The 21,320-nt window shown below is 37.6% G+C and overlaps 1 protein-coding gene across 1 annotated transcript in view; it reads right to left on the bottom strand.

Annotated features, from left to right (window-relative positions):
• ACTN2 (actinin alpha 2) overlaps positions 1–21,320 on the bottom strand; it is a 55,022-nt gene that overhangs the window by 21,908 nt on the left and 11,794 nt on the right. Inside the window, exons 2-11 of the mRNA XM_088143879.1 lie at positions 19,356–19,470; positions 17,663–17,782; positions 17,169–17,255; positions 14,372–14,459; positions 12,397–12,475; positions 10,856–10,937; positions 7,992–8,077; positions 3,374–3,466; positions 2,025–2,255; positions 812–959 (exon numbers count right to left, since the gene is read on the bottom strand). Of these exons, the coding sequence (XP_088000005.1) occupies positions 812–959; positions 2,025–2,255; positions 3,374–3,466; positions 7,992–8,077; positions 10,856–10,937; positions 12,397–12,475; positions 14,372–14,459; positions 17,169–17,255; positions 17,663–17,782; positions 19,356–19,470 (1,129 nt within the window). The remainder of the gene's footprint in view (positions 1–811; positions 960–2,024; positions 2,256–3,373; positions 3,467–7,991; positions 8,078–10,855; positions 10,938–12,396; positions 12,476–14,371; positions 14,460–17,168; positions 17,256–17,662; positions 17,783–19,355; positions 19,471–21,320) is intronic.

Genomic DNA, 21,320 nt, shown 5'->3' with positions numbered 1-21,320 from the left:
AACAGGGAAAAGATTGTTCCAGAGCACAGGGGCCCCCACCAAAAAGGCACCTTCTTAGGTCCCATAAGATAGCAATGTGATGGAACCGGGAACATGCCCTCCCTATGGGAGCATGAGGGGGTGGGAGAGGTTCTTGGGAGAAGGCGGTCCCGCAAGTAACCTGGTCTTATGCCAGGTTGGGCTTTAAAGTGATAACCAGCACTTTGACTTGTGATAAAGATGTTCCAGCAATGGTTTTTTGAAGGGAGGTGCAGCACTGCCTCTTTCAGAGCCAGCAGAACCACCCTCTTCCACAAAGAAGCATTTACTGCTGCATGGAACCACCCATATGCCCCTCCGTAGAGGCCTCAATCAACCAGGAGGGCCTTGGATCTAAATACAGATGGCTGTACCCATAGCTCTGAAGACCCTGCCAACTTTCTTGGGATCAAAAACTTGAACTCATCCCAGATAGCATCACAAGACTCTGCTTCTGTCACCTCCATAGGACCTGCTCAGCTGGAGTCCAACTCAAAATGAATTTGAGTTATCTGTTGAATGAGTTTGCATGTCAGCAGCAAACTGACCAGGAGCCAAGGAGCTATCAGCCAAGTTAAGCCTATTGTATTTCTTTTCATTTAACAACTGATATTTTAGTTTTTAGCTTTTGTATCCTTCAGTCCATTCCTTCCTCCTATGTCGTTACAAATTTTTCAGCCCTCTCTTTCTCACCCACTTGTTTTTTCATTTAAACATGCATTTGATTTCAAATCTTATTTCAAAGGGAAGGTACTAGATAAATATTTTTGCAGGCAAGGGGATCCCAACTTACCATATGCCCAGGTTTCATGTGAAGTAGCCTTTTGCCTAAACTTAGCAGCCAGATGTTCAAGTCGTTCAAGCCTTCGTATTTCATTCAACAGCCATTCCTCATAGCCCTTCTCCGCTTGTTCAAGCCTTTGCCAAGCACTGGCAATATCCTACAAAAGTGGGGAGGTATTGTAAACCAAACACTTTAAATCCTTTTAAAATGTGTCTCAAGAAGAGGTCTTCGGATTGGCTAAGCATATTCTCTGGCTCTTGTTTGTCTGACCCTGGGCCAAAATTTAGGTTGAGAAGGATTGTTTTCTTACTATCTTAACTTTCTAAAGCAGTGTCAAAGAAAAGAAAAATGGACGGTAAATTATCCTAATAAATGTGAAAACATTTTCAGATACTAAGGAGTAATCCCAGAATAATGTGATGAAAAAAATATATATTTGGGAAAAGACATAACAATTCTGGCATGGTGTAACTAGCTGGAATATGCCTCCTTGAGCCCCCACTAATGTAGGGTAGCAAACTCTGGATGGGAAAGAATAGTCCTGAAAGTTTCTAGTCTCATGGCGAAATGTAGACAAGCTGGCTGCTTTCTTAATAACTTCAATAACATCACAAGCATAACTCTCCACTGTCTTCTGACTATTTTGCAATTCTTTATTAAAATAGTTGTGATTTTCATGTAAAAAGGGAATATCTGTGTATCTATAAATGCAACCATGTCTAAATCGTTTTTTAAAAGCAGGCGGTCTCCCTGAAGACCAGAAAGAGAGACAGAGAGAAGGAATGGATGAACAAATTGCTGAGACTGTAATGGTATGTGGGAATGACCTTGGGAGACAGGAGGGAGAGCTGCAGACTTGATAACCAACATGTAAAAGATATTCCAGCCCACAGAAGGAGGGAGGGTGTGGGAAGTGTTTCAGAAGGGACCCTCCCTAGTTTTCTGGACAGTAAAAGGAAAGGAGGGAAGAAATACTTTCAGTCTTACAATATTCTGTTAATGTAGCCTAACAATAAAGATAGAGCTAGTACTCCTGGTTGTGTCTGGACTACCTCGCAAGGCCATCAGAGACTGACCCCCTCAAAACTTTTACCCATCTGGATTTGCTCTTAATTCCCTTATAATTCTGGATAGCTGTTTGGATTAAATCTAAACAATTTTCCAGTTTCCAGAACCAAAAAAACTGTTTTATAGCATACAGGCCAAATACACTGGTACTTACTGAGACCATCTTCCCTTCTGATGGCATGAAAGCTGGCCTGTTGCTGATCCTCAATTTTGTCTGCAAAGTGTTGAAATTGATCTCCAACTGGCATTTTTCCTGGACCTTGGGAGGCTTGTGCTTACGGCGATAATCTCTGAAGTCCTCTAACTTCTTCTGCATAGCTGCCATTGTCTTCTCTGGGGTCCTGTTTTCCAGCCAAGGGGTTGTACGACGAATCCATTCTAAAAGCTGTTTTGCACACATGTAGACATGTTAGCAAATAACAAACAATGAAAACAACAAAAAATAGAAACCAAAGAAAAAGGTTCCTAATGTAATATCTTCTAGCTTAAACATTGGGACCAGACTTCCTGGGAGTGGATTTCCATCCATGATACTCCAGGATTTTTTTTTACTTGTGGTTTGCTGAATAAGCCATATTAGCACTCATGATAATGGGTGAGTGGATCATCATTGCCAAACTAAAAGAAACCAAGCATATTATAACTTGACAGGAAGGGAGAACTAAATTACTGCCTTCCAGTAGACTACTATGGTTGTGACCAGCTGAGCAGGTAAGAAGCACAGGGCATTCTGGGATAGACAGCAGCCATGACTATTTTGCCTGGCAGTAAATTCCAAAAGAAAGATAGGGGCTGTGGTTGACTATAAGGGAGCCAGGAGAGGCTGAAATCCATCCTTTATCTCAGATAACAGTAACACCCTTCCACTTATTTTAGCTAGAGCCTCCTCTCCATTTTGCCTGTAAGACTGAAACCTTCTTAAACCACATGGCTGGGTTCAGATAACATGCTAAATCCTAAATCTGGATTAACAAACCCAACTGCTGTCTTCATAGAACATGTGTCCAAAACAAATAAGTTCCATTAGGTAATGGCCTGTTTTATATAATATGCTAAAACATTAACCAGGTTTCCCCAGCATGCTGAACACAAACCATCCAAATCCATTTTAGCCTAGTCCACTGTGTTGTGTGAATGCAGCTCCTATATGCAAATTTCTATCATTTTGTCATTCACTATTTTTGGGATGACCAAAATCTAAAGTTTATCCAGGATTTCGTAGAAGCAGATATAAGAGGTGTAGTCAGGCAAGAATTGCCGAATTGCAGCAAATTTAAGAATGTCCTTATTGCAATTAAAAACAAGTATGTTTATTTTACTGTCCTAGACAAAGGAAAGTGCAGATCTAAATGGAGATTCCTCCCACCACATTGATTATATTTGAAAAAGAAAACCTCAGTAATAGTTAACAGCTTTCTGTAACTTTTCTATTCTTATAAAATTACATATAAAATGCTTTAGTATCAGAAACATTACCTCGCAGTTATGACAAGCTTCACTTACCTCACTTGCTAGCTTTTCATATTCTTCCATCAACTTTTCATTTTCTTGGTTCACAGCAAGTACTTTGCAAATCCGATTAGCTGCTGTTTCTGCCTGGAAAATCCAGAAAATTAAACAGTGTAGGCATGTTGTTAGTTTCAGACAGAAATAAAATGAGAACGATGATCCAGTGGCTACTGCTGCATAAAACAATGAGTACATCCAGCCATTGGTTTTTATTAGTTTAGGTATATTGTTTTAGCTGTCTGTTGTTTTAGCTGTGTCATTTAAGATTGGGTGAATGACAAGGTGGGACATTCCACAGAGACAATAAGTATAAACCATACAGATAACTGATGTGATGCATGATGTCCTTATCGTTTCAAGGATCGCTTCTTTCTTGCATGTCCAGTTTCTAAGATCAGTGATTGAAGCACATATAAGAGAAAAAATGGGCTCTTTCAGGAATATAAGATGCTTCTCATACACTCATACTTCAGATTCATTAAACTGTTTCAGTGGGTGACACACATAGAGGTTTTCACTACCTAGACATCTAGATATATGTTTGCATTAATATTCCCACTTAATTGAATCCCTGTTTACTTGAAAGTTATACATCATCCTAAAATTTCCTTTTTAAAATACTAAAATTCTACCATAGAATTCATGTTGTAAAGAGAGCTATTTTATAAATCCCAGGTATTTAAAAAAAAAAAAAAAAAACCAAGACTTTGAACTGGTCCACCAAAAGTTTTTTTGCCTCACTTGATTATGGATTCATGTGTATGAAGAAACTCTGCTGTGAAAAGTTAAAAGGCACTTCACAGATGACAACTTCTTTCTTCAACCATAGAATCCAACAGGGTTCAAGGAAAAGAATCTTAAAGAAAATGCCATAACCTTGGAGTCCAGCTATGGGATAGAAATGGAGATATGAGGGTTGTGGGCTAATGGAGAAGACCTGAGCATACAACTGATCTGAAGAATGTTGAGATGCTAAGACTTCCAGAAATTAATACCCCAGACCTTGCACCCTGGAATTACAGTCCACAAGCCATCCAACAAGATGCCTGCATTTTCATTCCAAGTGGAACAAACTCTGAAAAGCCAGTGCCCCAAAACAGGTAGCATATCCAGCATGAGCCCATGGAGAAGCAATGGAGCATTAGGCTTCTGGGCAAGAATGTCCCTCTTTCTGAAAAGCTATTGAGAAAAATAGTACTACAGTAATCAGGCTTGAATGCTTCCTGAGTTCTGTCCAGGGTCCTGAAAACATGCTCATAGCATTCAAGAATCCAGAGGTTGAGGAAACTACATGTATTCTTTTTTTGTTCCCTCCTTTTACTTAGGGCTTCTTGTCAGATCTGCACTCTTATGACCTGTCCCTCAGTTCTCCATTGCTAGGGCAAGACAGATATGTGGGTCAGAGATTGTACTGACACTAGCACTGCTGCTTTCACAAGACACATTTCACTTCTCCAGCAAATATGACCAGCACATCTAGAAAGCACCAGGTTGAAAAAGCTTGTGCTAGATTGTTTGAGCTATAACAGAAGACAAGTGGCAATTCCAGGTGATCTGAATCTTTATAGCACTGTCATTCACTGTGCTATACAATATACTTAACATAGCTACTGCATCAACCCATTTTGGGGTTTCACACAATGAATTCAACCATAAATTAACTAAATAGGCTGGGTCTGCACAATGTGTTAAGCCACAAAAAATCCTACCTAAGGATAATACTAAGTTTGCCATGCTGTGTAAATATATATTCTAGGCTACAACTGAATTAGAACTGCTGTTCTATGCCAATGATAATAACATATCTTAATTAAACTTTTGCATTTTGTCTACCAAAATTTATTGATATTTTTGAAATATTTGGTCATTTACCAGGTTACTCAATTAATTGGAGTAAGTCTCATATAGTTCCTTTATGCTCTAATATTTCTATGGAATTTTTAAAAATTGGGGATTCATCTGTTACTTGAAATCTTTTAAATATCTTGGAATAATTATTCCAAGGAAGCTTTCTTTATTTGTATACATAGGTATATAATTTTAAAATTTATAATTTTCAAATCTCATATAAATATTGGCATATGTATTTATTTATTACATGTGTATGCTGCCCAACTCCCAACAACTCTGGGAAGCTCACAACAACTAAAAAACAGAAATACAATTAATAGCAAGTAAAATAAATGATGGCGAAATGACAAACCAGATAGGAACAAAGCAAAGGGACTTCACTCTCCCTCACCAAAAGCCTGGGCGAAGAGTCGGGTCTTCATGGCCTTTCTAACCAACAGCAGGTCAGGGGGAACCTCATACCCGAGTGCAGGCACTGCTACAGAGAAGGTGTGCTTCCAGGGTCCTGACAGCTGGCCCTGCTTAATTGAAGGACTCTGGAGTGCACCAACCCTCCAAGATTGAATTGGCCATGCAGATACTGTAGGACAGTTTTGTCCAAACTTGGCCACTTTAAGATGAGTGGACTTCAACTCCCAGAATTCCCCAGCCAGCCATGCTGGGGAATTCTGGGAGTTGAAGTCCACTCATCTTAAAGTGGCCAAGTTTGGACAACACTGCTGTAGGAGATCAAGTAACCAGGTCTTTTGCCATTTAGGGCTTTATAGGTAACAACTAAGCACCTTGAATTTAAAATCCCATTGAGTTTATGGGGAAATAAATCCTGTAAAAATGAATATTTCTTCAAAACTGATATATTTACATAGAGTTATTTCTGTGCTAATACATTTAAATTAAGCAGACTTATACTGACATTTTTCTTTGGGAAAGACCTTCAATTTTCTTTATCTAATTATTGTATTACAACTGTATCATATAATTTCAGCTGATTTTTTGAAATCATCCTGAGGTATTAGTTTTTAATTTAGGATTGATCATGAACCTGAGAGTCTGCTCTAAAAAAAATAAGAGTTTTGTTATTATCTCCTAATTTCTTCATAAAATAGAGTAGAGAAGCCATAATCTTAATATACTGTGCCAGCCATGTAAATGTATTTTTATGTATTTGTATTTCATTGAAGGAAATTCATGAGAGTAAATTTAATAGAGTCATAGAAGCAAAAATAATATAATAATGAACTAATGTATGAATAATATCTCCAAAAGTGGTTAGTGACAAATGCCTCAGGATGAATAACTATTGGACAAGGCAACTATCAATTAATTCATTTGGCAACATTAAGAACCTCACATTCTATCATATACACTTCAGCTTGCAATTGTTTCTAGGTTTATTGATGCTCAGATACATTATACTAACAAATAGTCATTTCAAAGAAATAGCTGTGTTAATCTGTTATAATTAAAGACAGACATATTTCAGTAGCATCTTAAAAGAGTAACAGAGTTATTGCTGCATTAGCTTCAGTCATAATAAATAAATGAGAGTCACAGAATTATTCCTTACTCATAAATTAATTTGATTTCTTAAAAAACAAAAAATTATCATAAACATTAGGGAGAAACCTGTGGAAATGTTGAATGTGTTCTGTAAATCCCTGGGTAATCTTTGATTGATTCCAAAGTTTTCTATTACAGCTAGCTAGTTGGTATTTCATCTCTACACTGGTAATGTAAACAACACAGTATCAGTCACAGTCACAAAAGATGATATTAACTCAAGGAAATTCTATGCTACTATCTAGGAGGGGAAGGAAAGGATTGAGGGAAGAAGACAAAAAAAGAGAAACAGAAGATTAACTTACCTCTGAATTTTTACCAGATAAAAATAATATTAATGTGGAGGAATGACATGCAGGAAATATTAATGTGAGGATGACATGTTCAGCAGCAATAATTTTTAATAAAACCCTCATTTGACTTTGCTGCCTGGAACTTCTGCACACAGCAAAAAATTATGTGGTATATCCTGGGGACACCATCTGTCCTCACAGCTTGTTGATCATGACCTGCTAGGCCTCAGCCCTTTACAAAAAAGTCTTGATCTCCACATGTGTAGAGACCACTATTTCCAGTTCACATGACCAATGGCCACCTTGGTTGATAAATTCTTGAAGGTTTAATTCTAGCATGTCTGACGGCTACCGACCTGGGGGACACTGCCCCAGGGATATTCTTATGGCAATTCTAATTTTGCTATAATTCACTAGCAAAAGTAAATACTCTCGCTAAGAAGCTTGTCTGCCCTTATCTCTCTCTTCAGTGATGATTAGCTGCAGAAAAATCTCAGACTTCACTAGAGTATAGTATGAAAACTATTAAAATATTTATATAGAATTCAGACAGTCTAATCATATTAGAGCAGCCAGAGAAATACTTTGCTTCCATCGCTATAAATTGCCTTGACACTGCAAATAAGATTCTTTCCCAGCCTAGGCAGGCTTTGCCAAGAAAATGGTAGCAGCCTGTGCAAAACTGATAAAAATGATCAGAATAATTTTATTTATTTATTCTGTATGCATCTGTATACGCAGGCATACGCTTGTTTGTGTGTGTGTTTCTATTTCTGCAGGGCCTCTAATAGCACCATATATTTGTCGGTCCTAATTAAAAAAGCAAAGAGGTTTCAGGGCTAATGGAAACCCCGTGGAAATCAGTAACAAACAAAGCACACAGCAGTCCAGAAGATGATGATGAATACCTGCTCAGCTCCAGCAAAAGCATGATAGAAGCAAGAAACGTAAGTCATGATCGCTCTTTCATCAGGCTTGGGAGTATTCACAATGTCTATCAGAGAAGAGGAAAGAAAGAAAACAAACACAAGGTGTAGAAGAAGACCAGCAGAAAGCATGGGAGACCCAACAAGTGTCCCATGTTGCTTTCTGTACATTAGAGGCATGCTGAAATTAATCCTCTATTACAGGGTTCCTCAACCTCAGCAACTTTAAGATGGGTGGACTTCAACTCCCAGAATTCCCCAGCCAGCAAGGGTTGCTGGCTGGGGAATTCTGGGAGTTGAAGTCCACCCATCTTAAAGTTGCTGAGGTTGAGGAACCCTGCTCTATTACATTTACACTGGAAGGGGAAAGCATTGAAGCTGAAATGGAAATCCGGGAGGGCAAAACTTGAAAATGTCCATGGTTTTTGAGAGGAATGCTTGCAGACAAATAAGACAGTGGCGTAAGCTTTGATTTCAAAGACATTGGTGTATATTCAGGAATGTCTGCAAAGGGAATCAAAAAAGTTAAGAAGGTGGGTGCACCTTCACATTCAAAGCTCTTCCCCCTTTTTACAGGCATGGCTTCAATCCTGCCAACATGTCTGCCATCTTGACTTTTGTTATTCCCCCCCCCCCCGAGAATGCCCCCTGTCTGTATTTACACAGAGAGATTGTTTGAAGGGCTGAGGTTTGCATGACCGAACCTTAAAATCTGAGGTAAAAATGTACTGTTTGTGAATGTCCAGGGAGACTACTGAGGGATGCCTACAAGTTTCCACCTGTCAAAGATCCTCTCTAAAAGAAAATGACAGTGTTATAGTTCCACATGGTATGCCGTTAGAAGCATCTACATTATTGTCTTCGTTATTAAAAAGAATCATCTTTCCAGGATACAAATACAGATTTCAATGTCATTATTTTTAATTCCATATTGTAGGGATTTGATGTTGCCCAAGATATAAAGAATGACTCTGGTGAGTATCCTTAGACATTGCATAGGAGTGTGAAGGAAGCAACTGTGATTATTTTTTAAACAAGGACTTTCTGAAAACTACCCATGTATTTTACATGGAAGCAAACTATATCTTCTAAAAAACAAACAAACAATGAAACAGAAAGGGATCACAGGAAAAGCAAAAAGCTAGACAATATCATAGCAGCCATGGAGCAAAAGCATTCTACTTTCCTAGTACCAATAAAAACAGTACATTAACAAGAATGGTAAGCCATAAAACCTCTTCAAGAGGGTTCACTACTCTGATATTCAAATAAGCATGTCTGGTGACCTTGATCCCATCTTATCTGCCCCAGAAATTCTGACATTAGGCTGCTCAGTTCACTTCCAGTTAAGAAGAAATCCATGAAAGCATGTATTTTCATTGAAGATACAGCTTGTAGACCTCAAATCGTTTTCCACCAAGACCTACATTCCCTTCATGGACTGATTAGGCCCATATTCTTTAAATGGTTAATTTCAAGCTGAAGTAAAACAATCTCCTTCTTGAGATACATCCAATGACAAGAGGGGAAAAGAGATTAAATGAACCTGAAATTACATTGTTAAGTCACTCCAAGGAAAGATGGGTAGCAAGGAGCCAGTATACATCTGTTGGCCCTGCCAAACTCCCCTGACCTATCTTTAAAAACTGAAAAACAATTAAGTGGGGAGGTGGCATGTTGAAAATGTACTGTAATTACAAGAATGCCTTGGGCTTGCATAAACCTCACATCCTTAGAAAATAAACAAGATGGGTAGCTACAGGGCAGGACTTTGGAAATGAGTCCACCTAGTTCTTTAGAAAGACCAAGATAAAGTTGGTAAAGAGCATCAGGAGATTAGTGTGTGTTCTTTTATGCTTTTATCTTTCTAGTAAATGGGCATTTCCACCATGGCAGCCCTTCTGACAATAGGCAAGTACCAGCCATACTTTCAAAATTCCAAATGTGCCACTGAGCTCAAAAGACTTGCTAATCTGTTGTAAATCATAAAACAATTGTAGTATTGCACAGGAGTGTACAATACCAAATGGGGCAAATAAATCTGAGTAGCAACATTAGATGGGAACAAATATCTCAGTACTGCAGAAGCTGTAAACAAACCAAAAATCAAGAGTTTTTTGCTCTTGACTGCATAGCCTAATGATAATAAAAAAGATGGGATGAATGAGTCATTTCTTAGACCTGAATTATCCCCTGTGAAATTTTCAGGGATAATATGAATGAATTGTGGCTATAGATGTTACTCTCAACTGACAATATTCAGCACTAATGCTAATATTCTTCAAAGATGTCTGAGAATGTGTTGTTGTCTCTGCTACCTGGACTGAAAAAAAGTCAAGATGGCAGCTGCAACCACAGAATTGAAGCCTCGCCCTTTTTTGAAGTGCACTGTTCATACAACACACTTTAAAAAAGGATCAGGGCTTCAGTTGCATAGTCTGGTTATCCGTGACTTGCTGCATTGCTTTAGACCCCAGGTGTTTCAGCAGGCAATTATTTTAGCTGGATTTAAAAATAATTCTAATTGATACTGGTTCTTCAAATTGTATTTTATTTGAAATCCCTGGATTTATGTTTCTGAATTACTTGGAGAACATGGACCCTTTGAAGGATAACTTAATGAAAGGAGGGGGAAAAACTGAAAATTGCCCTCCCTGCTGCTATTAATTTCAATTACATCAGACACTATTTGTCTTATTCCACTCTAAACAGAAACTGACAGGTAGAATGCTGTTTGATAAATAACTATGTGAAGGAGATCCTTTTCTTATAACATATGGAAAGAAAAACTTCAACAGTTGCTTTCAGAGCAACCCGCTGCTTATTAAAAGCACATTAACTCCCACCTTCTGCATCTAACATCTTTGGGATATCCAGGTGTTTTTCAGCAATCTCCATGGCAAGGTTTATATTCCCCAGTGGGTCGTCCTGCACAGGAAGCAGAAATTACAGTTGGTCACTTCCCTATTTTAAGCAAGGTTGCAGCAGTTCAGAAGCAAGGGCAGAATATTGTTAGAGTTTCACTGAACAGCAGCATTTAAAGATAAGATTAAATTCTTCCCCAAGAAGCACATAAAAACCAGGCAGAATCTGATTGCACCATTGTGTCCTCCATCTTGACATTTTTTTCCCATACCCTGCTGACACCCTGATTTCCAAGTATGTTTATATAATATAGAAATTAAACAGCTGTCCCTTATATCTTTACTTTTTTAAAAAAATGTTTCCGTGGAATTTACTCTAATGCATAGGATTGAAGTTTCAGGGTTACTAGACAACTATTGAAAAACTGAACTGGTAGAACAGATCTTGGAAGTAGTTGCTGCTGCTGCCTTCACCGGAGGGCTCCTGTCTTCACCTTCCCTGCCCTTGAGGATTTCCCCGTGAGCTTCAGATAGCCACACAAAAGGGCGGATGTGATTCATGCCTGCCATTTAACTCACCATGACATGCTGCATTTAAACCAAACATTGTGTGGCACCCATAAATCAAGCTTTTCAGCTTTACATGTTGTATGAACATACCCTAATGCATCAATGCAAAGAAAGGCCCTTTATGGCTCTCCAAGGGTTTCCAGAAGCAAAGAAAGGCATGCAAGAAGAAAAACTAACATGCATACATGTGCACACACAGTACCCCACCAAATCTACAGCAAAATAATGTCAGTCTACTCAAACTATAGCTCAAGTATGAAAGAGAAAGAAAAAAGGAAATATTTATGCCATACAAAGCATGTGATAATTATTGCTTATTGAAGGTCCTAATAAAATAGCTTCATGCACTCCTATGCAATTAAAAAAAATTTTTGGCACAATCCAGAGAGCTTTTAGATATAGTTAATTCCTACTGAAATCAGTGGGATGTAAATATTGTGCCATTTACTTCTCTTCATGTCAGTTAAATATTTTTCACAGGATTGCATCATTTATTGAATACTTTCTAACATATCTAACTCCCACTATGCATCATTACTCAGGATTATAATACTTATAGACTGACTGGCTGGCTGTGTGTAGGAGACAGACTTACAGTGAGTATCCCAAGGCCAAGGACATCTAGAACTAGATTCCTCCAAATAGTAGCTTATTTTTCAGGACACTTTTCAGCCACCTTCATGGCATGTGGTTTAGTTTACTGAGTAGGGATCACCTTTTGCAGTCTTCAGCCATAGTGGTTGGGCATTATCAATGGGAGAAGTTCAAAATGAATAGAGGGCACCTGGTTCAGGAAGGCTGTTCTGTATCTGCTGGTCAGGAGCCAAGAAAGAAGGCTCATTTCAAACTATAAAACACACACATGCTCTATACACAGTATGTGAGCCAAATCAGTGCAAATCATCAGGCCAGATTGGTGCAAGTTATCATGCCATGCCAGCAGAATTGATGACCTTTGAAAGCTTGGAGTAGTCAATAAGATCTGGTCGATGTCTATGGATAAGCGCACAGAGACCAAGGCCATCTTTCCAGCTTCATGAGAAGAAACCAAAAATAAGGTGGAAATATATTAATGAAACACTGGTACCATCAGACAGTGCAAGGTCTGACAATATACAGCAATTGTACCATATGCCCAATAGTGGTAGCTCATAAAATTCCAGCAATTGTTGCAATTTGGCCAAATCTCATTTAATGGTCCAGAACACAGGAGAAATTCACAGTGTAATTTTGTGAATCAGGTTATCTATTTTCAGGACATAATCAAAGATATTTTAAATGTTAATAATGCATAGATATTTTAGGACATTATCCTATAAGACATATTTCTTAGGCAGTGGCCACTTTTGTGCAAAAAAGAGCTTGGAGAAATTTCATGCATGGTGCACTAGCTATGATGAAAGGCTGCTTATTTATTTTTCCACGCTGCAAGAAGCTTCAATTGGCTGGAGCAGATGGGCTGCTGATTTCCCTCAGTAGTTTGTCCATCGTTTTATTTATTTTTAGGTATCCAGGGTATACTCAGGGAAGCTCAGAAAATATTGTTCACATTTCATTTAGAAAATCAGTAGTAAAATTTTAAACCAGCAATGAATAAAAGAGCAGACTGCTCACACATTCTGGAAAGTCTGGTGGGATGAAAATGTTTGAAATAACTTTCTGAGAGCTCCAATGGATTGTGTCTAGAACCACAAACATGGAAATGGCCTACTTTACACAGACAGTAACACCACTGTTGAATGGGAGGGCTCTTCTAACACCTTATAAGGAGGAGGAAGTTTCATGTGGGAGAAAGTACAATTCTTCTGAGACAGTTATGTGACGCATTATAGTGGATAGTCTATCTGGCCTTCCCCAACATAAGGGCCTCAGCCAACATTCCCAACACTTCTGAAGATGCCAGGTTTGGGAAGCCTGGTCTATTTATTTTATCACTTTTAATGCATTTTTCATATGTATTATTTTTAAAATGCCGTTTTAAAAATCAAACCCAACAATTCAGTAACTACAAGTATTTCTAAAAACAGCATGTTTGGTAAAATGTCTTCTTAACTACCTGTAGGTAAGAGACCGTTATCAGCAACAGAGATGTTTTCTTTTATTCTTTTATTTATTTATGTAATATCTATGGCTGCCCATCTCACAAGAGTGACTCTGGGCAACATACAGAGATTAGAACAAAAACCACAACATAAACACCCATGATGTTCAACTTATTTGTATCTTGGGTTTTTCTACATGCTGTACACCTGAGGTTTTATTGCTTTCTGTTCTTTGGAGTAAGAGTTTTATGAAACTTGAAAGCTTGCATATTCATGATTTGGCCCAAAAACAAAACAAACTTCTTTTTTTTCTTTTGATTCTCAGCAGCAACTACTGTAAAAAATTAGCATTTATTAATCATGCCACAATGCCCCAGTTTCACTCTATTTATAAGTTCTGTGAAGGGGATCTTTCTTCCACTATTTGTGGAAATTTGATCATACTTGCAATATAAATTGATTGCTAGAAAGCATGCATTAGATTTACTTTGTGCAGATGGAGTTAAGAAAGAAAATGACTTTTAGGATTTGGTTTTTATATTATGTTGTAAGAGCAGCACAGTTGTGACTTCTCTTTATTCCACCGCACATTAGTTACAGTAACTTCCTCTCTAATTAGGCATCACCAGTCAAGGAGCAACCATAGTGGCATATGAAATAATCACATTGCTGGCTTCCTCCATATAGGGTGCCTATGTTAATTGCTAGAGTAATCTGGGAGGTCCTATGGTCATGCTAGCCTTGTAAAGTTATTCCTGGGCCATTCTCAAACTGCAAAGACAAGATGATGTACTGCATGCTTTCCATTCCAACTGCACCACTAAGGATAAAACACACATACATAATGGCCAGTGAGGTCTTCACATCTAGAAATGATCCACTTTACCTAAGATGGAAGTTTTGAATGTTCACATTTCGGTAAGGTGCAGTTTTTCTTTGACACCACAACAGCAGTCCTTCTTTGGCAGATGTCTCTGAAAATACCATCAAAAAATTGTTAGATGTCTCTGAAAATACCATCACTATATAGCAGACCTTCAGCTGACATAGAGCAGTTGGACATCTGTTTCAGATGCTGTTGCTTAGGTCAACAGACACAGAGTGTTTCCAAGAAAATCTTTACCAGAAAAACAGTGAATACACTATCCAGTTCAGTTATGAAAATATCTCCCTCTCTTTCCTCTGGGTGGTTTCTTTTGAAATGCAATGAATGCAAGTTAACACTGTGTTTGTTACCAAACAAGGGACATTTATATGAACAAGAAACTCTAGAAGATATTGATGTAAACGTTCCCTATGACTTTTCCATCATGTAGCCATCCATTCATTACTTATTTTTCTTTAATATTTACATCCTGCTTCACCGACTCAGGAATGATGTCATCATTCATGAGAGATTTCTTTTTCAAAAATGGTTTGATTGCTACAATAGAATCAGGGTAAAATAAATTTGTTGGAATAATTATTCTCTAAATTAACAAGCAAAGTATAAAAATTGGTTGATCTGCTACATATTGTACAGCGTACATCTGATTGCTTGAGTAAAATGTGCATACTTTGGTAAAGAATCTATAGCTGCCCAAACTATTCACTAAAAAAAAATTCACTGCACCAAATTATTCACTTTAACACTTTATAGTGTTAAAAAAATACTAAGTGGCATAAAAGGCTGTCGTATCTACATAAGATACTACCAAATAATTTTCCATTTCCTCATGTTATCACTCCACTGGACAAAATGCCATATTTTCCCCAGAACAGAAACCATTTTACATTAGGAAGAACTTATCACTCAGTCCTTCTCATATTTCGTAAGTCCAAGGCACCAACCTCTAGTACTTCTCTGGATAAAATGCAAAAAAAAAAAGTCTTTAAGCTCAATCAACATCTTTTCCTGTATCTACTTGATGGCTGTTCCATGGTCATAAAATGACCCATTATGGTACGTTTACTGAGTGGCTAATCATCCCATAGAAAATGGAAAGTCCATTCCAGGCATTGCCAAACTATCCATCTGCTGAGCTAATACTGAAGTGTGAGGACAACATCTGGCAAGGCCAGAAACAAATAGCCTGAGGCCATACAGACCCATTACAGTAATAAGGGCATCAACCTCTCCTCCCAACCGAAAACAAGAGGCTCTCAGCCCATTATATTGTTCAGGCAGGAGAAAGAGGGACAGGATTTGAACCTGGCTACTACTATAAATAGGGCTTGCATTCTATACTTGTCAGTTCTGAATTTCTTCTTTAATTGTTTTTCCTTTTCTTGCAATAAGAATAACTTATCAGAGAGCTGCATTCTTGAATCACTGTTTCTTGTTCATTTGGAGAAGCCTGACATGAAACCTGTTTGTATTTGAAAGACAGACATTTGCATATTCTTATATATGCAAATAGTCTATGTTATATTTTCTTCGGGCTTGTTTTCCATTCTACAGTTAGTTCTGACTACTTCACTGGGAAGGGGGATTCAGATGATAATGTTGACTAGGAAGCTCACATAAGAAAGTTCTCAGAGCCAAGCCACCACAAGAATCTGAGGACATCACAGACATTAGCTCACTGCCTTACTTTACTGAAAATCCTTCAATCTTACTGTCAAACTATGGCAGGGTGGGACAGAATGACAAGCAAACGACATGGAATGAATTAAATCAGAAAATAATGGTTATCAAGCAAGATCTCAGTCAAGAATGCTGTACCTGAAAGCAGCTATTTAATCTTCCTATCTGCCTTCACAATTATCTCTCTGTGCATGTTTGTGTATACATGTATATATGTGCATTTCTCCCTGTTTAGGTGCAGTGCTTTCTTTAAAACTTACCTTTGTCCACATGAAGTTATTTTTTTAATAATAATTTGTGCCCATACAGGGAAAGTAATTTTTAAAAAAATAAACAAAGGAATTGATGAGAAGGATTAGACTTCACAATTTCTATTTTGGTAGTACTACAGTGAGGTTCCAAGTAGATAAAGCTAAAGTCTCATTTGAGCTAAGCTCAATTCCTGGTGAGTTGGTGGATCCATCTATGCAGTTTTCTTATCAACAGTATGGAATTGGCTTGCTGTTGCCTTCTTCTGAGACAGTTTTCAATTTCCCAACCTAGCCTACATCCCTGGTATTCCCTGGTAGACTTCCATCCAAGTACTAATCAGGCTTGACCCTACTTAGTTTCCAAGCCAGATAAGGTCAGCCAGATACTACCAACTGCTAAGGCTCTTACAAGTAAATAAACAAAGTAAGAAGCTGAGCAGGATGACATACTGTTTGTGTATCATCTAATTTAGCCCTATGATCCACGAGGAATTGAATGTTTCTGATTGATCAGTCCATTTGCAGGAGATGCAGATTGTTGATATAAAAGTATCACACAACTGAAATGTTATGCATTTATCCTCCTAATCAGTTTTGAAGAAGAGAAAATAATTCACATTTCTATTTTCTTATGGGATCTGTCTTTACCCTACTAGGAAGAATAATACGGAAGAAAGCAGATCAGCAGGTTCAGACAGCCTTTAGTCCTAAATGTTTATTTATCAGTTGGTTAATTGCTATAATAATATTTACATCAGAATTCACTGTTGTCAATAAAGCTATTACCTGTTCAATCAATCTGTATTCCTGGGCCAATTCTACCTGACACAAATACTTGAAGACAACATTATACAGAATATTCTTACCTTCCACTGAGATATCTTGAATAGCAAAACGGAGGATGATAGTCCAGATCATACCCAGGGTCATTTTCACATTGCCATCCACAATTTCTAGAGAGAAATGGAATGGATAATTTACAGTGGGGTCATCAATAGAATAACATATGACAGCTGTCATTTTTGGATTTATTATGTTCTTCATACATAATTATTTCATGATACTTTGGGGGCAGATCCATAATTCTGCTTTAAAAACTCATTCTACCTGAAGATTGGCAAAGGTATTTTCAATAGTACCTGAAGATGCTGAGGCCTTCTCTGTTCAAAACAAGCACTCTGCCACTAATCTACAGCTCTTTCAAACAAGAAGTGTACAACAGAGAAAACTTGTGTTTGGAAATGTAGTACACAGTTGTTTTTGCACTTATACATCCAAATACAATGATCCCAAACAGCACTAAAAATGTAGTGCTTCAACAACTGAAAGAAAAGTCTTGTTATGGATCACATCTGCATACCTTCTGCACCAATTGAGACAAGTTTGACACCTTTGCTTGCTATAAAATCCAGAGCTTTGTTGACATTTGCAATTTTATGGAAGCGCATCTTTCCTCTATCTGGTTTCTGAAGTCTTTCTCCTGCAGGAAAGAAAATCAAAAACATTTGTGAATACTGGAATCTGGCTCCACTACACTGGTGGGGGAAGCATGCTTTTTGCTACCTAAAACCAAAATCTAGTCCCCCTTAAAGATTTATTTTAATGGCAGAGCTCATTTGCAAGAAAACATTGCAATGCAATAAAAATGACTCAATGTTTACTTTTTTTGGTGCAGTAAAAATAGGTTAAAGTGTTGCATCTGTCCAAATTATGACATACAGTTTGTAGATTCACTTTTCAGCTTAATTTTTCTAGTCCTTTAGAATGCTTCAAGCATTAAACATTAATGTACCCAGTTTTTAATCTTTAGTTCACTCCAGATCGAAGGAAGGGAAACCAGTTATGGCTTTTAGCATCCTTTGCCATTACCTACACTGGCTGTTGCTGTACCAACGTCTGGAGGACCATAGGGTATCTGGATCTGCTATAATTATAGCACTGAATGATTTGAGAGAGACATTCCCATTCCAAGGCCTTACAGTTACTTCAGATTAATCCATAGAATACAGATAATATTTAAAAAGAGTTGGCTTTCATTTTTTCTATGCTGGAAATATAATAAACCTGAAGAAACCTTGGTTCATATGCCATGGCATGTCCACTTGTAATTCCTTATTGGTTAGATAATATTACTCTGGTGAACCAGGTTCTTGAAAGGCAGTTACAGGTTGAAAATGCTAATGGTGTGTTAAACTCTCTCTCCAAAATCTGGAATATTTCAGTCTATGAGGAAATTTAGATATATTGAGTTCGGGTTATTGTAAAAAGGGTGGAAGTATGCTTGCTCCCAGGCTCCAAAGGCTGTCTTAATGAAATTTGCCTTAACGGATTTGCCTTCGAATTTACTCAATTCCAAAAAAGTGACAGCAGAAAATATGATTCCTTATGCTCCAGTGTCATAATGTTTAAACTGAAATATATGTTTGTGCGTTTGTGTTTTAAGATATGTATTTAGAATTAGATATAATGTAGGTATGTATTTTTTCTAAGTTTTAATTTTGTTTAGTTCTTTAGTTGTCTGGGTTTTTTATTTTATTTTTTTCATTTTCTTATTTATCTTTTTTAGTTCTTTGTTCTTCTCTTAGGAAATTTAAGTATAGGTCTTTTTGTTTTTCTTCTCATTATATAGTTTTTTTTATACCACAGATAAGGTTTCTTTTTTGAAGTCTCTTACAGAACAGTAGTATAGTTGTATAATTATACTATTATTTAGTTTCATTATGTTATAAACTAATAACTAAGGTTTTTCAAGAAATATTAATTATAATGACTTTAACATGTATTAAAATTATATTTAAAAATACAGAGTGCAATCCCAGATACTGCAAAGAGAAAGTAAAACTGAGAATGGTTCACTGGAACAAGGAACAGAACTGCCCAAGCATTGAGATTATATGAGTATTACTAATAGTAATAGGACTGCAATTAATAAAAATGTTGCACCTCAATCAGTAACAACTTTTAGAATCAGATCTGGCATGTGGTATTGCAAAATCATGAGGCAGACTCAGAATTGGAAATACATCTTGATAAGCTGCTATCTTTAAACAAACCTGAAATGACTTCCAAGAGTAGCATCAATTTAAGTCCATTCCTGAAATCCTCTTCAATGTTCTCAATCTGGGTTCCAGCTTTCCGCAGGTGGGAATTGCACCAAGCTGTAAATGTCTGCAATTGCAATGAAGGACCTGGTTAGAAATGCTATTCACTTTCAATAATAAGCTGTGGATGCCCAGTTTCAGGCAATATTACATCCTAAGTCAAAATTTAAATATTACAATTCTAGAAATGTTTAGCTCACTTTATGACAGATGTTAGACACATTTGCCCTGTATTTAACAAAGAACAAGGGGCAGCATTTACAGGATTTTCATATTTCTTTGTTCAGCTGGGCATATGTGTGCATTCTGTCACACATTCCAGATCCTCAAAGAGCACTTCCATACTTCCATTTTCACTCCTCAAACTCTCAGAAGGAATCTGAAGGGAAACCCTGGTTGCCTTTGTTTCTGACAATCTGGAATGCTGAGAACAAGAATGAATATCTTTAACTGCTGCAGGTCCTATAGCAACTAAAATCCCATTACTCCTTACTTCTACATACAAATAACAAACAAAAAAAATCTAGTAGGGGAGGACTATGCAAGCGGGCTGATCCAATGCTGAAGGGGGAAACTGCAAACGTCTTGAGGGTTTCAGCCCTTCTCCTCCTGAAGTATTGAGGAGGAGCTGCAAAGCCAGCAAGCTACCATTCCTCTTACAGATCATTAAGCTCAGGAGTCAGAAGGGAGGGTGAGGCAAGAGCACCCTCCAGTGGAGAAAGAGAGCCACAATCATCTCAGTTCTCCAACCTTACTGAAGTTATTTTAACACTGAGGTGTGGAGATGCTTTCAAATCAGCTCAGTGCCCTTAGACTACCTCAGTTTTCCCCAGTTTAGCACCCTGTCAGATTGCCTAGCCAGTATGGTCAATAGCTGTCTTGCATAGGTATTCTCACAGACCCTAACAGTTTGGAAAAGTCTGGTCTACCTTGCTCCAACCTTACTACAAGTATAATGCCGTGAAATGAATAACCAAATAATAATAAATAAATAAATAAATAACCGCCCAGAGTTGCTCGTTGAGCGGTGAGTAAATTTGAAATATAAATAAATACATGCATACATACATACATACATACATACATGTTCTTAACTCTTATGGATGACAAATATTTATGCATTTATTTATCATCTTTATAGACTGCCAGAATTCAATGTGGATCTGGGGGCGGGGGGAACCGTCACACACTAAATCTATAACATGTAAAATAACGATGGTGGCATGTTGATACAGAGATACAGTTACATTGGCTAGGGCCCCCTCCCAATAAGAATGATGTGCATCTGTTGTGTACACATTTCACATAGCAAAACATCACTGAAATGAAGAAAGCAAGGGCTCTTAAGCGTCAATTATCATTCCACTGGGGCAAAAAAGGGGAAAAAAAGCAATGCCATAACAGCCTAATTTCTATATGAAAAGAAGAAAGGTATTTGAGCTAAGAACATCTAAACTAGACTGATAAGAAGAGCTATTAATTAATTAGTCCCTTGCAGCCTCTGTAAGCAGTCCCTGTAACCGCCTGCAACATTAGCAGTGACATATAACGAAAGCAGCTTTCTCCATCTGGTACCATCCAGATGTGCTGAGATTATAAATCCCTCCCCAAACTACCAGGGCATTATTTTACTTACTCCTGCAAAGATATTCAAGGAATTCTGTGTTTTGTTTTGTTATCATAATTTAACATAGAATTGACAAATATGTTGTTACTTGAATACACAGAAGAGTAGAACAGGTATTGATTCATTATAGCTGTTGCTACTCCCCCACCCCCACATCAATGGCAAAAGTGTGACGTTTCTTGTATGTTTTATTTACGGCACTGTTCTCACTTCCAATAAATCTGTTTTTATCCTTATCTTCAGTACAGTGATGTCCGACTCAACTATCATAGATAAAGAAGTTGTACAGT

The sequence above is a fragment of the Python bivittatus genome, unplaced genomic scaffold (assembly GCF_059951505.1).
Source record: "Python bivittatus isolate LINGU-HERP-01145 unplaced genomic scaffold, Pbiv_v1 ctg000020_np1212, whole genome shotgun sequence".
Lineage (NCBI taxonomy): Eukaryota > Metazoa > Chordata > Lepidosauria > Squamata > Pythonidae > Python > Python bivittatus.
This window is presented reverse-complemented; position numbering and strand designations above follow the sequence as displayed.